A 14,836-nucleotide genomic window follows, 5' to 3' on the forward strand; every position below is an offset into this window, starting at 1 on the left:
TGACCTAAGTTTTTTAGAAATATTCCTGTGGTTAGTCGTAGGTTGACCCAGTTGAGTAGTTTGGCTTTGAAGATTATTGGGGCTGCTTTCATTATATCTGGGGAGCAAGTGTCCAATCTGCAGTATGATTTGACGTATTTGTTGTAGAATTTGTTAAATGTTTGCCAATCAGTCTCATTAAAGTTGGACCAGTTCATGTCTGCTTTGGCGGCGACTAGGTCTTGTGGAATGGAGTAGTCCCAGTAGGAGTCTGGAGAGTCCGTTATAGAGTGTCTTAAGTTATTTACTTTGGTGTTGAAGAAGTCCGCCAGGTTGTCGGCTGTCACTGTGGATTCTTCTGTCAGGTTTGTGTGAGATTGAATGTCATATAAGTCATGGACCAGTCTGAAAAGTTTGCTGCTTTTTATGGAGGTGTTACCAATTATGTTGGCGTAGAAAGTGTCTTTTATCGTCATTTTTTGGATTTCTACTCAAGCCCAAACCCGTATCATGGTCCGGAAATCACTGACTATCTAGAAGACATGGACATGCCTAAACTTATGAAGGCACAACGTCATACCCTAAATAGGCCAATCCAGGGACAGGAATTACAGAAGGTGATTCAGCATTTAAGATCTTGTACAACTCCTGGACCGGATGTTTTTTCTCATATATTTTATAAGATGTTATCTTTGCAAATTTGCGGTCCATTGGTAGCATACTAAGCCTCTGCCCTGGAGAAGGGATCTTTCCCTCTTTATGCAAATTAGGTAATGATCACTCTGATCCCGAAGCCTAATAAACCTAAGGATGAGGTAGAATCTTATTGCCCTAACTCTTTGATAAATGTTGACTTACTGTAAAGATCCTGGCATGATTAATGGCAAACCGCTTAGCACCTCTCCTGCCTACAATAATATCTAAAGAGCAAGTGAGATTTATCCAACATAGACATTCAGTTTTGAATGTCTGGCGAGTCTTATTGGCAATGTCCCGGGCACAGGTTTTATATATTCCTGGTGTTTTTGTGGGCCTAGATGCCACCAAAGCCTTTGATAAGGTTCCCTGGCATTTTCTTTTTCACACTCTGGAACATGTGGGGATAGGGGGCTGGTTCTTACATTTTTTACGCACACTCTATGCATCCCCCAGTGCCAGAATCATGGTTAATGGTCTTTGCACTGACAGTTTTCCAATTGGGCAGGGGATGCAACAGGGGTGCCCATTATCTCCTTTGTTGTTTTTGATTTATCTGAAACCCCTCCTGCACACCATACTAAAAGATGACGAGCTGGTGGGTCTACCAGAGGGGAATTCCCAGCTGTGGGTCTTAGCATTTACGGATGACTTACTACTCACCTTTGCAAACCACCAGAGATCTTTGTTCAGGGCGTTGGAACTTCTAGATGAATACCATCTATACTCTGGGTTAACTTTAAATAGGCAAAAATCACTGGTACTTCCTCTTCAACCTCAATTGTGGGATCACTGAGAGGGCCCCTTTCCTTTGCAGTTGGCTTCTACTAAATATACTTAGAGATCACACTCCCACAAAACTTATCTCAACTTTATTGCTTGAATATAGCCCCTCTGCTGACTAAAACTATACAAAAAGTATGTGCCTGGCATTCCTATCCACTGTCACTGTTAGGAAAAATTACTTTATATAATACGATGGTAGTACCCCATTGACTCTATGTACTCCAGACACTCCCACTACTATAGCAGTGCAAACATTTGGCCTTTCTTCACAGGTCCTTGACTAGCTCTCTGTGGGGAGAGAGACACCCCCGTATTCCCTTGTTTACTTTAATGCTACCCAAGGATCAAGGGGGTTGGGATTGTTGAGTGTGGGCAGATTTAACATGGCATGTCAACTCAGGCATCTTAATGATTGGTTTTGTCAGACTACACATTTTTATGTAACGGATGCGGAATGTTCATCCTATACACCCTATCATTATAGTTATTTAATACATGCTTCCTAGTTGCCTGAACACTCCTTTCATTATGGTGATTTATTTTTATTTCTTAAAGATTTACTTGGAAGTGTTTGTGTAAACTGCTACATGTCTCCCCCAGCACTACCTCTTGTTTGACAATTGTGAGAAATGGAGGCTTCATTCCTGGCATGAGTTAAGTGGCTTTTCGAAACTGTCCTCTGAAGGGTTTAACCTATCTCTCACAAGCACTTCAGGCTGATGGAGCATTTCAACCTTTTGGTAAAAGGTCCTTTCACTTACCTGCTAGAGACTAGTATAAACATTTACAACTACAACACTGTTTCCTCCCTCCCTAGAGTGGCTTTACTGGAAGATATTCAAGAAAAACTCTTGGAAGTGTTATGCCTGACTGCTCAAGTACTGATTCCCCTATGGTTCCATCACAGATTTCTACAAGAGCTGGTTGGTGATCTGAACTATGCAGTGATTGCTGATAAGTGGTCTCAGGATTTACAGACACTGATCATGGCTGATTTGATTAAGCTGAGTATAAAGCAAGGAAACAAAAACCTGGTATCGTCCATAGAAAAAGAAAGACATTATAAATTTCTATTGCATGCGTATTTTGCCCCTAACAGGCCATTTAAGGCCAATCTCTATACCACGGATTTGTGTCCTAAGTGTACATCACCCATTGCGATTTTGGGCCAAATGTTTTGGACCTGTCTATGGATTTCCACTTATTGGCATCAGCTGTTTACACGTTTGGAACAATTTTGGACTTGTTTCTGGAGACTATTGTCTACCTTTTTATTCACTTTATGAATTCACATTTGTTCGGGTACTGCAGCATTTGTTTGGAAATTCATCCTGATGGATAAGACTGCCATTTTTCACTGTTAGCTGACAGCACAAGCTCCTACATTGGCCCATTGGCGGACATTGATGATACAACTGGTTGGGCTTGAATGTCATGCCATCACTGACTTAGATTCTAGACAAGGTACACTGTTTTTTCAATGCTGGCTCCCATTTTGTAATACTTTGACACCTACTGCTTATTTACCCATGTTGCTGTTCCTTGATTGGGTGGGGGAGGGGTTTATATGCCTGTGTACGTGAACATGATGTACCGTTGAGTTGTATTTTGAAATTAATAAAATTAATTTAAACATAAAAGAATAAAATTGTGGAATACATAGACAAACATGATTTAATGAGACAGAGTCAACATGGGTTCAGCTGAGGGAGATATTGCCTCACCAATTTACTTGACTTCTGTGAAGGTGTGAATAAACATGTGGATAAAGGTGAGCCAGTTGATGTAGTGTATCTAGATTTTCAGAAAGCTTTTGACAAAGTTCCTCATGAGAGGCTCCTGAGAAAATTAAAGAGTTATGAGATAGGTGACAAAGTTCAGTTGTGGATTAGGAGTTGGTTATCAGATAGAAAACAGAGGGTAGGGTTAAATGGTCATTTTTCTCAATGGAGAAGAGTAAACAGTGGAATGCCACACGGATCTGTGCTGGGACCGATTCTATTTAACTTATTTATAAATGATCTAGAAATTGGAACAACGAATGAGGTGATTAAATTTGCAGATGACATTAAACTGCTCAAAGTTTTTAAAATGCATGCGGATTGTGAAAATTAGAAGACAGACCTTAGGAAAATGAAGACTGGGTGTCCAAGTAGCAGATGAAATTCAATGTGGACCACTGCAAAATAATACACATTGGGAAGAATAACCTGAATCACAGTTACCAGATGCTAGGGTGCACCTTGGGGGGGGGGGGGGGGGGGGTAGGCGCCCATGAAAAGGATCTGGGTGTCATTGTAGACAATACGATGAAACCTTCCACCCAATGTGCATCAATGGCCAAAACAGCAAACAGGATGCTAAGAATTATTTAAAAAGGGATGGTTAGCAAGACTAATAATGTTATGATGCCCCTGTATCGCTCCATGGTGGAACCTCACCTGGAGTATTGCATTCAATTCTGGTCTCCTTATCTCAAGAAAGATATAGCGACACTAGAAAAGAAGAGTGACCAAGATGATAAAAGGGATGGAATTCCTTTCATATGAGAAAAGACTAAAAAGGTTAGGGCTCTTCATCTTGGAAAAGAGATGGCTGAGGAGAGATATGACTGATGTCTACAAAATCCTGAGTGAAAGCAGAACTGGTAGAAGTTGATCGATTTTTCACTCCATAAAAAATTACAAAGACTAAGGGGCACTCTATGAAGTTGCAGGAAAATACTTTTAAAACCAATAGGAAGAAATATGTTTTCACTCAGAGAATAGTTAAGCTCTGGAATGCATTGCCAGAGGTTGTGCTAAGTGTGTATAGCAAAGCTGGTTTTATGAAAGGTTCCTGGAGGAAAAGTCCATAGTCTGTTATTGAGATAGACATGGGGGAAGCCACTGCCTACCCTGGATCAGTAGCATGGAATGTTGCTACTTCTTGGGTTTTGGCCAGGTGCTAGGGACCTGGATTGGTCACCGTGAGTTCAGGCTACTGGGCTTGATGGTATGACCCAGTAAGGCCATTCTTATGTTCTTATGAGAAGGTATGTAGCTATCCTGATAGTGATGGTATTCAAACTTTTCTTTCAATACCTAACTAGATAAAGTTAGGACAGCCTTGTTTTTGTTCTGGCTTTAATTGGCTACTTATCCAGAGAAAGTCCTGAATAGTGCCATTCTCAGAGTAACTGCTAACTGACCTCGCTCTGCCCATGTACTACCCCAGCTCTATTTGGGTACTGCTGATGAAGTCTGTAAATACTATCCAGATAGCGTTTTTGAATATCTATGGCCAGGGCAATATTCAAGACCATTTTCTCTGAATAATTGTTGATCAGATAATGAAAATAGAGAGGGAGTCAAAGTATAAAACAATCACGATGCAGAAAAAAAGAAACACAAGGAGCCTTCACGTTCTGAGTAGTCAAACTTCTTTTTTGTGCTTCTGAATAATTGTTGGCATTATTTGGATGAATGATTTGGGTGATGGGGGGTGGGGGGTAGATATCAGTTTTGGCTAGTGTTTAGACAAACTATTTTACTGTTAACTCCAGTTATTAGTAACCAGGTCTCATTGTATAAAATGGAATCCGTAGTAAAACAGCATGGCCAAGATTATCTAAAATATGCCTAAAATAAGGTGCCTAGATCAGCACACCTAGCCGATCTAGTCGCCTTAATTAATTCTTTAAAAAGCTCAATTGGTGCTGATAATAAGCAATTAGCAGCTCATAATTGGTTAAAAAAAATTAAAATTACTTGGTTGGAAGGCACCTACCAGAAAGTAGGCGTGATTAGGGGTGGATTGTGGGCATATATGGCGTGGTAGGAGCCTAAATTGAACACAGGTGCCAGTAGGCACCTAACTTAGGTGTTGGTATTTAGGCTAAGAAAACCCTAGAATAAATAGGGAGCACCTAAAGTTAGGTTGCCTACTGACACCTAAATCCAGTTTAGGCACTGTTAGGTGTGATTCTATAACAGCACCTAACTTAAAATTGACATGTGTTATGTCCTTGGCACCTATGATTTAGGTAACATTTATACAATCAGAGTCTATGAGTTTATAACTATTTATGTATGTATATGTGTATAGATAGATATAACTCATGCCATTTCAGCATGTCATAGGTCATATATACCAATATATATAGTACTAATACACTGTATATATAAAACATGTTAAAATGGAATGAGATAGAAAGACAGAGAGAAGAGAGAGATTTGTGTATTTATATAGTTCAAGTTTATCATTTATTTGGTATACCGCCTATTGTTACATCATTATGTGTATAAATATACATTATATATAATGATGTAATAATAGGCAGTATACCAAATAAATGATAAACTTGAAACTTAAACTATATAAACTTGTATATATATATAAACTCATGCCATTTTAGCATGTTATTTATATATATATATACTAGTCTTTAAGCCTGTTACATTAACGGGTGCTAGAATATTTTTGTCTGTCTTTCTTTATTTCTGTCTCTCTCTGCCGCTGTCTTTCTTTCTTTCTGTCTCTCTCCCTGCCCCTGTCTCTTTCTTCTTTTCTGTCTCCCTCCCTCCCTCCCACTATCTGTCTTTCTTTCTATCTGTTTCTCTCCCTGCCCCTATGCAGCAGCATTTCTCTCCCCTTCCACTTCCCTGTGCAGTAGCTACATCAGCATTCCCTCCCCCTCCATTTCCCTGTGTTGCAGCATTTCCCTCCCACCCCACTTCCCTGTGCAGCATTTTTCTTCTCACCCCGCCCCCCACTTCTCTGTGGTCTCTCTGTCTGTGTTTGTCTCTTTGCCTGCCATATGTGTGTTTGTTTTTTTTCTGTGTGTGTTAGCCTGTTACATTAACAGGTGCTAGAGTAGATGTATGTCTGGGGGCAGACTTGTACGGTCTGCGTCTATGTATGGCCGTTTGGAGGAGGATGGGCAGGGGAGGGCTTCAATGGCTGGGAGGGTGTAGATGGGCTGGAGTAAGTCTTAACAGAGATTTCGGCAGTTGGAACCCAAGCACAGTACTGGGTAAAGCTTTGGATTCTCGCCCAGAAATAGCTAAGAAGAAGAAAAAAAAAAAAAAATTTAAATTGAATCAGGTTGGGCAGACTGGATGGACCATTCGGGTCTTTATCTGCCGTCATCTACTATGTATGTTACTATGTTACTATGGTTTTTTTTATTTGTCTCTCTCTCCTTGGACACTGTCTGTCATTCTTTCTGTCTGTGTTTCTCCCTGGCCCCCTGTCTGTCTATCTTTATTTCTAACTCTATCCTCTTCCCTCACATGTGCCCTTTATTATTTCTCCTCCCCACTTCTTTCCAATGTCTGCTCCCCCTGTCCCTCAGACTTCCATTCAGCAGCTGTCCCTCTTTCCCCAACACTTCCATTCAGTGTCTGTCTCCCTCTCTCTACCCCTTTTATCTACTGTCCAACCTCTGTCTTGCCCCTTCCATTCACTGCCCTCTCTTCTCTTTCCATCCATTGTACGCCCTCTCTCTCTCTGTTCCATATGGCATGTACTACATCCTTTCCCCCTTCCTTTTCCCTTGGTCTGGCATACCTTACTCCTTACCTCCATGCCCTACCATTCTCTCCCCCTCTGCTCCCTTTCCTCCTTGAACTTCATCAGGCAGCAGCAGCAGCAGCAGCTTCAGGTCTTCCTCTCTGGCGGGTCCTGTCTTCATGAAAATGGAAGTAGGCAGGACCCACCAGAGAGGAAGGCCTGAAGCCGGCAACAGCAGTGAATTTTAAACGCTGCTGCTGCCCGAAGAAGCCAGGCCTTAACAACAAAGCTCCCTCCAGTGTTGGCAGCCACGAGAGCCTTCTTCTGAGGTAGGGATACCGCTGGACCACCAGGTTTTTAAAAAAAAAAACTTACCAATGATGGCGGCATTGCTGGAGGGGGGTAGAGGGTTTGAAAAGGTACAGCGGTGGCAGTGCTGGGGGGGTTTGAAAAGCCATCGGCCGTGAAGTATGCTGCCTGCATACTTCACGGCCGATGGCTTTTCAGGACTTTAAAAGCTTACCAACGATGGCGGCAGTGCTGGGGAGGGTTTGAAAAGGTGCAGCGGCGGCAGATGCCGTGGCTCCTCTGTTGATCTCTGCCTGGTGCGAAGTTTATTTTTAATTTTGAATTTGCCACAGCGGCTCCCCTCACCATCGCCGCCTTCCTCGGAATCTTTGCAGTGGCGCAAGGTGGAGAGCAGGGAGGCTTGTTTGGCGCGCATGCGCACTCCTACCGGCTACATCACGACAGATCAGATCTCAGGGAACACGCTGCGAGAGTGCGCATGCGCGCTTAGCATTTTATTATATATATATATGTGTGTGTGTGTGTGTGTGTATAAATAAATAAATAAAACATGCTAAAATGGAATGAGACAGAGAGAAGAAAGAGGTGTGCGTATTTATAGATAGATAGATATGTAGAATATTAAGAAACATGATAAACTAGCTCTGAGATAATTCATTTGCATAGTAATTGAAATGACTCTTGACACAATGCAAAATAAAAACATTAAGAAATGTTATTAAATTAATGGACAATTACTTACATAATCGTTCTGTGTGTGCAGGGGCAGACATTGAACTTATAAGTAATGCTTGGCCAGTTAATGCATCCTGTGCTGTATGATGAAGGTGACTGGCATCACTGGAAGCACCTGCAAAATATGATATCAAGTAAGCAAGTCACCTTAGGTGAGCATTCTCTTATTAGGAACTCCTATGCTGTAGTTCACTGGTTCTATTACTGCAAATGTACAATACTGAGAGTTCTAATTGTTGCCCTCCAGCTATTGTATTTATTGAATTTACCAAGTAACAACAGTCTGAAATACATTGTTTTGTACCATTGATTTTCTTTACATTAATAGTTTGGCTATAGAACCATTCTCTTAAGTATAGAAGTATGTTACCATGTGTAATACAAAATAATAATAATGATGATGGGCAGAGGGAATCCAAGATGGCGGACACCATGTAGCTGAGCTCGTAGGCTTAGCATTTTCTTCAAAAAATTTCTACAACGAACTCTGGAAAGCTGCTACTTACTTTGCCGAAATACCCCAGACTAAGAGGAAGGGGAATGTGAGATCGGCACAGTCGCTGCTGCTCACGTCTCCAGCTCAGCAGATGATCCAGTGTTTCCTGCAGCTGCTAAGCACAGCTGACACCCGGATAACCATGCAGCGACAGAGTACCGCGTCGGACTTAAGTGAGGGAACACTCGAATCCCTGGATTTACTGACATCATTATCACCGACGCTTCTCTCTGCGCCTCCATGTCCAGCAGGAGCGCAGAGTGATGAGCCTGACCCCGAGGGAAAGGAGCAGGAGACCCCGGAGCAGGCATTGGGAGGAGCTACTGCCCCAGCTGGACTGCTGGGCCGAAAGATCGCTGAAGGAGAAGGAGGATCAGCAACTGCTCTAGCAGTGACACTAGAGATTCTCCTGGAGGCTATTAAGAAGGTGGATGTGAAGGTGGACAAGACAGCCTCAGATATGGAGGTACTGGTTCAGAAAATGGATACTTTTTCAGATAGTTTGGTTAGAGTTAAACAAGAATGCATGGACAAAATACAAATTGAATCAGCTTCCTTGAAAAGCTCAATTACCAATATAATTAAAGAACAAAATTTTACAGCTCGTAAACTAGAAATGATAGAGGACTATACTAGAAGATTGAACATGAGAGTGCTAAACTGCCCAAGGATACCAGCAATATCACCGATTGAGATTTTCAAAAAATTTCTTATAGAATTTTTGAATTTTCCGCAAGACCAGATCCTGCCCAAAAAGAAAGCATATTTTTTACCTGCTCCAAAATGAAATTCTGATATACCGAGGGGTGAGAACTTGGTCTCTGACAAAGACTTGCAAAATCTTACGGCAGTATTAGAAGAGTCATCTATAGATGTTAAAGAAAGAGCAACTCTAATTGTTAACTTTATCTTTGAACAAGATCTTAGTTCTGTTATGAGGTTATTCTTTAAAAAGTCTGGAATGCTTTTCTGTGGTCAACGTTTATGGTTATATCATGATGTAACTAGAATAACTCAGGAAAGGCGAAAATTGTTTTTGGGAATGAGAGAAGAGACAAGGAAGCTAGGTGCTACATTTCTGTTACCTTATCCATGCAAATGTATTATCAAGTTTATGGGTTTAAAATATGTGTTCTTTACACTAGACCATCTACGATCCTTTTTAGATCTCAAGGGTTTATCTAATGGTGGGAGTATAGCTCAAAAGAATAATGCCGGGTAGTAGCATTTAAGTCTTTTCTTTGTATTTTACTGCAATGCTCACTATTTTTCTCTCTTTTCTTCCTAATTGAGGTCTAAGGAAGAGTCAAGTTTCAAAATAATCTTTACTTTAAATGTCATGATGCTTTATGATCTTAATTTTGTTGGAACATGACTCTGTATTTCTGTACCAAGTAGTTTATACTTGTAAAGTATGTTAAATTCAATAAAAATTTAAAATAAAAAAAAATAATAATGATGATGATGATGACATTAATAATAATAATACAAACAGGAAATCTAAATTTGTGATTAAAACAGCTAGAGATCTCAAATAATGAATGGGAGCAAAACCAGCAGAGTGTGGGGACCAAAGGTGCCAGCTCTTGGGTGCTTATATTATCCACATCTAATCTAATCAGTAATTTTATGTTTCACTACTTTTCAAATACGATTCAGAGTGGATTATAGGAGAACCCCTAAGAAATAAATTACATTACATTAAGGGGAACAAACATACTTTAAAAATAATTACACAAAATGTTAAAATCAAGAGTAACAGTTTTTCAAAAAAGTAAATTTTTAAAACATTATCCTATCTAATAAAACCTTACCCGCGCATGCGCTGTTAAAACAGTGTGATCCCTGCCACCATGATTTCTGGTCAGTGACTGTATTCTATTTGGAACATGTGCGGTGGCTTGCCGCACGTGCCCCAGCTTTCAACCTCTTCAGGCACATGCATCGGCTTCCAACGTCTTCATGCACATGCACCGGCTTCCAGCGTGTGCAACCATCTCAACAGCGGTGGTGGTTTTTTAGCTGGCACAACAGGGGCAGACATGGCACAACAGGGGGCAGGGGGAGAGGGAAAGGGGGCTGCTTTGGGGGAAGGGGTGTGCTGGGGGCAGACATCATACTTTGTTCTGGGAGGGGGGAAACAGAAGGGGACCACGGAGCAGGCAGGCATGGCACAACAGGGGGCAGGGGGAGAGGGAAAGAGGGCTGCTTTTTGGGGAGGGGTATGCTGGGGGACAGACAGCAATTATGCTTTGCTCTGGGAGAGGGTAACAGAAGGGAATCACGGAGCAGGCAGGCATGGCACAACAGGGGCAAGGTGAGAGGGAAAGGAGGCTGCTATGGGGGAGGGGTGTGCTGGGGGGCAGACAGCAATCATGCTTTGCTCTGGGAGGGGAGGAACAGAAGGGGGCCATGGAGCAGGTAGACATGGCACAAAAGGGGGCCAGGGGGAGAGGGAAAGGGGGCTGCTTTGGGGGAGGTGTGTGCTGGGGGCAGACAGCAATCATGCTTTGCTCTGGGAGGGGAGGAACAGAAGGGGGCCATGGAGCAGGTAGACATGGCACAACAGGGGGCCAGGGGGGAGAGGGAAAGAGGGCTACTTTGGGGGAGGGGTGTGCTGGAGGCAGACAGCAATCATGTTTTGCTCTGGGATGGGGGAACAGAAGAGGGCCACAGAGAGACAGGCAGGCTTGGCGCAAAAGAAAAAGGCAGGCAGGGGGCCAGGGAGACAGACAGAAAGAAAGACAGACAGACGGGGGGCCAGGGAGAGACACAGACAGAAAGACAAACAGACAGCGTCCAAGGAGAGAGAGACAAAGGAAAAAAACCAGGCAGACAGATATCTACTCTAGCACCCATTAATGTAACGGGCTTAAACACTAGTGAAAAATAATATATGAATATAAGATTTTTATTTCTAATGGAAGTCTGTTCCACAGCCTGATATGAAAAAGATCGTCTTATTTGACTCTTTCCAATTACTCTAAAAACAGTTGGAAACTGAAGTTTAAAATTACACTTACTCTGTATTAATAAAATTAGCTTGAACACATAAAAGAGATGCTTCTTTTGGAACATTACCATGTAAAGTCTTATGTCCTATACAAGATGCCTTAAACTTAATCCTGCATCTAATCGGAAGTAGGTGCAATTTATGCAAGAGCGGTGAAAACCTTTCAAATTTTCTAGCTGAAAAGATTAGTCTAGCAGCTGCTTTTTGAAGCAACTGTAATCTAGTAAGAACCTTTTCAGATGCTCCACAATAAATAGAATTACAGTAGTCCAAATATGGTAATAATATCGATTGACATAGTACTCAAAAACTAGATTGTGACAAGATAGATCTTATAATTCTACATCAATTGCATAAACTTTAAATGCTCATTGAGAAGGCAAGATTACTCAAGGTAGTTTATACTGTGACAGCGTTTTGGTTGTGTAATTACAATGCTCCAAATAATGGACTGACAGTGATAGGTTGTGGCCCCAACACACTATAACATGAATGTTAAAGAGCTTCATGTGAAAAGACCCTAGTATTCTACAAAATCTGCACTAGCTACTAGGGTTTTATAGGCTCAAAATTCTGGGGCTGATATTTACAGTTTATTTGAAATCTAGATATACTGCCATTTGGAAGTTCCAATACAGAGGATTCCAATATCTACATTATAAACTATTTTAATATTAAAGAATAAAGAAAAGAAAGGGAAAAAAAGGAAACACATCAACCACTTTGTGAATATACCGTATTTTCACATAGATAACGCGCACCCGTGTAAAATGCGGGTATAGCGCGCGAAAAACACAAATTTATGTACAGAAATTTTTATATACCGCACACACCTGTATACCGCGCATGCTGCCCAACTCTCCTTTCACCCGCCCCGACTCGCCTCTGGCCACCCCGACTCTCCTTTTGCCCGCCCCGACTCTCCTCTCCCCCTTGAAGTCCTGTCCCCACCCTGAAAACCTGATGCCCCCCCCGACGTCCGATTCACCCCCCCCCCTCGCAGGACCGCTCGCACCCCCACCCCGAAGGACTGCTCGCACGCACCTGCACCCCCACCCCGAAGGACCGCTCGCACACACTCCCACCCGCACCCGCACCCCCACCCTGAAAGACCGCTCACACCCCCACAGCCTCCCGACCCACCCCCATCATGTAGAAGCTCCTACCGGTGTCCTGCTGCTTCCTCTTGGCGGTCCCGACTCCCCGACATGATCGGGGTAAGAGGGAGCTCAAGCCCTCTTGCCCCAGGCAACCGCGGCACCCCCGACACGATCGGGGCAAGAGGGAGCTCAAGCCCTCTTGCCCCCCCCGACTCCCCGACACATCGGGCAAAAGGGAGCCCAAGCCCTCTTACCCCGCCGACTCCCCAATTCCCCGACAATATCGGGCCAGGAGGGAGCCCAAGTCCTCCTGGCCCTGGCGACCCCCCTCCGCTAGTTGTTCGGGCCAGGAGGGAGCCCAAACCCTCCTGGCCACGGCGACCCCCTACCCCCACCCCGCACTACATTACGGGCAGGAGGAATCGGGCCCATGTGCCTCAGGCCCCGCCCCCATGTGGGACCTAAGGCTCCCGGGCCTATTCTGATTGGCCCAGGCGCCTTAGGCACCACCAGTAGGTGGAGCTTTGGGACGGATGGGCCAATCCGGCCTCATTCCGTCGTTGGCTGCCTGCCGGACAGGCGAGTTTGACTCCCGTCTGTCCGGCCAACTACACAAAGGTACGGGGAAGGGGGGTGGGGGGTCGTGGGGGTCGGCCAGGGGGGTCGCGGGTCGGCTGGGGGGGGCGGTCGGAGGTTCTTGGGAGGGGCGGGCGTTGGGGGAGGGGGGGTTGCGTCGAGGGCAGGAGGGCTTGGGATCCCTCCTGCCCGTAATGTAGTGCGGGGTGGGGGTAGGGGGTCGCCGTGGCCAGGAGGGTTTGGGCTCCCTCCTGGCCCGAACAACTAGCGGGGGGGGTCGCCAGGGCCAGGAGGACTTGGGCTCCCTCCTGGCCCGATATTGTCGGGGAGTTGGGGAGTCGACGGGGCAAGAGGGCTTAGGCTCCCTTTTGCTCCGATCATGTCAGGGAGTCGGGGGGGGGCAAGAGGGCTTGAGCTCCCTCTTACCCCGATCATGTCGGGGGTGCCGCGGTTGGTTGGGGCAAGAGGGCTTGAGCTCCCTCTTTCCCCGATCGTGTCGGGTGTCGGGACCGCCAAGAGGAAGCAGCAGGACACCGGTAGGAGCTTCTACATGATGGGGGTGGGGGGGTCGGGAGGCTGTGGGAGTGCGAGTGGTCCTTCAGGGTGGGGGTGCGGGTGCGTGCGAGCGGTCCTTCGGGGTGGTGGTGCGAGCGGTCCTGCGGGGGGGGTGAATCGGACGTCGGGGGGGGAAACTATGTAAAAAAAAATTTGTACAACGCGCTCACGCGTATAACGCGCAAGGGTGTGCGCGGTACGTAAAAACCACGTATAACGCGCGTGTTATATGCGGGAAAATACAGTAACTTCATGAGTTATTCAAACTAATCTTTCAACTTTGAAAATTCTCAACACTAAGGGCTCCTTTTACGAAGGCGCGTTAGGGCCTTAACGTGCGGAATAGCACACGCTAAAATCCCGCATGCGTTAGCCTCTACTGCCTTCTCTTGAGCAGGTGGTAGTTTTTCGGCCAGCGCACTATAGCATGTGCTAAAAACGCTAGCGCACCTTTGTAAAAGGAGCCCTAACAGATCATATAAATCACTAGATACATTTTGTTTGGTCATCATGCTGGCTGGACAAAATGTATCTGGTTATATGTGATCTGACAGCAAAATTCATCAGTCAATGGTCCCCCTCCAAACCCTACCCTCACCCCTTGACTATCCAACTCTAACACTTAACTGATGCTCACCGTGATTTATACCCGGTTTCAGTTGCTCTAACACCTGGCTCTACATGCTCTTCTATAAAGGACATTGACACTTGAATGGCCATTATAGAATCCCGTTCAGCATCAATTTTTGTTACCCCAAATTTTAAGTGCCATTTACTGAATCTGGCTCACAGGGGGTAATTCTCAATAGTTATGTGCTGGGATGATAAAGACTAAGGCCCTCTTTTACAAAGGCGCGCTAAGCATTTTAGCACGTGTTTAACGTGCGCTAAATCAAAGCTTATGCTAACCGCTAACAGGTCCAAAGAATAACATGCACGCATTAGCATTTAGTGCGCAATAATATTTATTGCACGCTAAAAAGCATAGCGCACCTTTGTAAAAGAGGAGGTAAGTGTGGATTCTCTAACACTTGTGCGTGCAATTGCCATTATAGAATATTAAGGTAAGTCGGCATTTATATACCTAATCTTAGGCAC

General features: G+C 44.2%; 1 protein-coding gene across 8 annotated transcripts in view; it reads right to left on the minus strand.

Annotated features, from left to right (window-relative positions):
* The window catches only part of HNF4G (hepatocyte nuclear factor 4 gamma), a 162,189-nt gene that overhangs the window by 18,088 nt on the left and 129,265 nt on the right, over positions 1–14,836 (minus strand). For all 8 annotated transcript variants that reach the window (XM_033933469.1, XM_033933471.1, XM_033933467.1 and 5 more), the window contains exon 9: positions 8,006–8,113. In XM_033933469.1, coding sequence (XP_033789360.1) covers positions 8,006–8,113 — 108 coding nt within the window. The remainder of the gene's footprint in view (positions 1–8,005; positions 8,114–14,836) is intronic.

The sequence above is a fragment of the Geotrypetes seraphini genome, chromosome 2 (assembly GCF_902459505.1).
Source record: "Geotrypetes seraphini chromosome 2, aGeoSer1.1, whole genome shotgun sequence".
Lineage (NCBI taxonomy): Eukaryota > Metazoa > Chordata > Amphibia > Gymnophiona > Dermophiidae > Geotrypetes > Geotrypetes seraphini.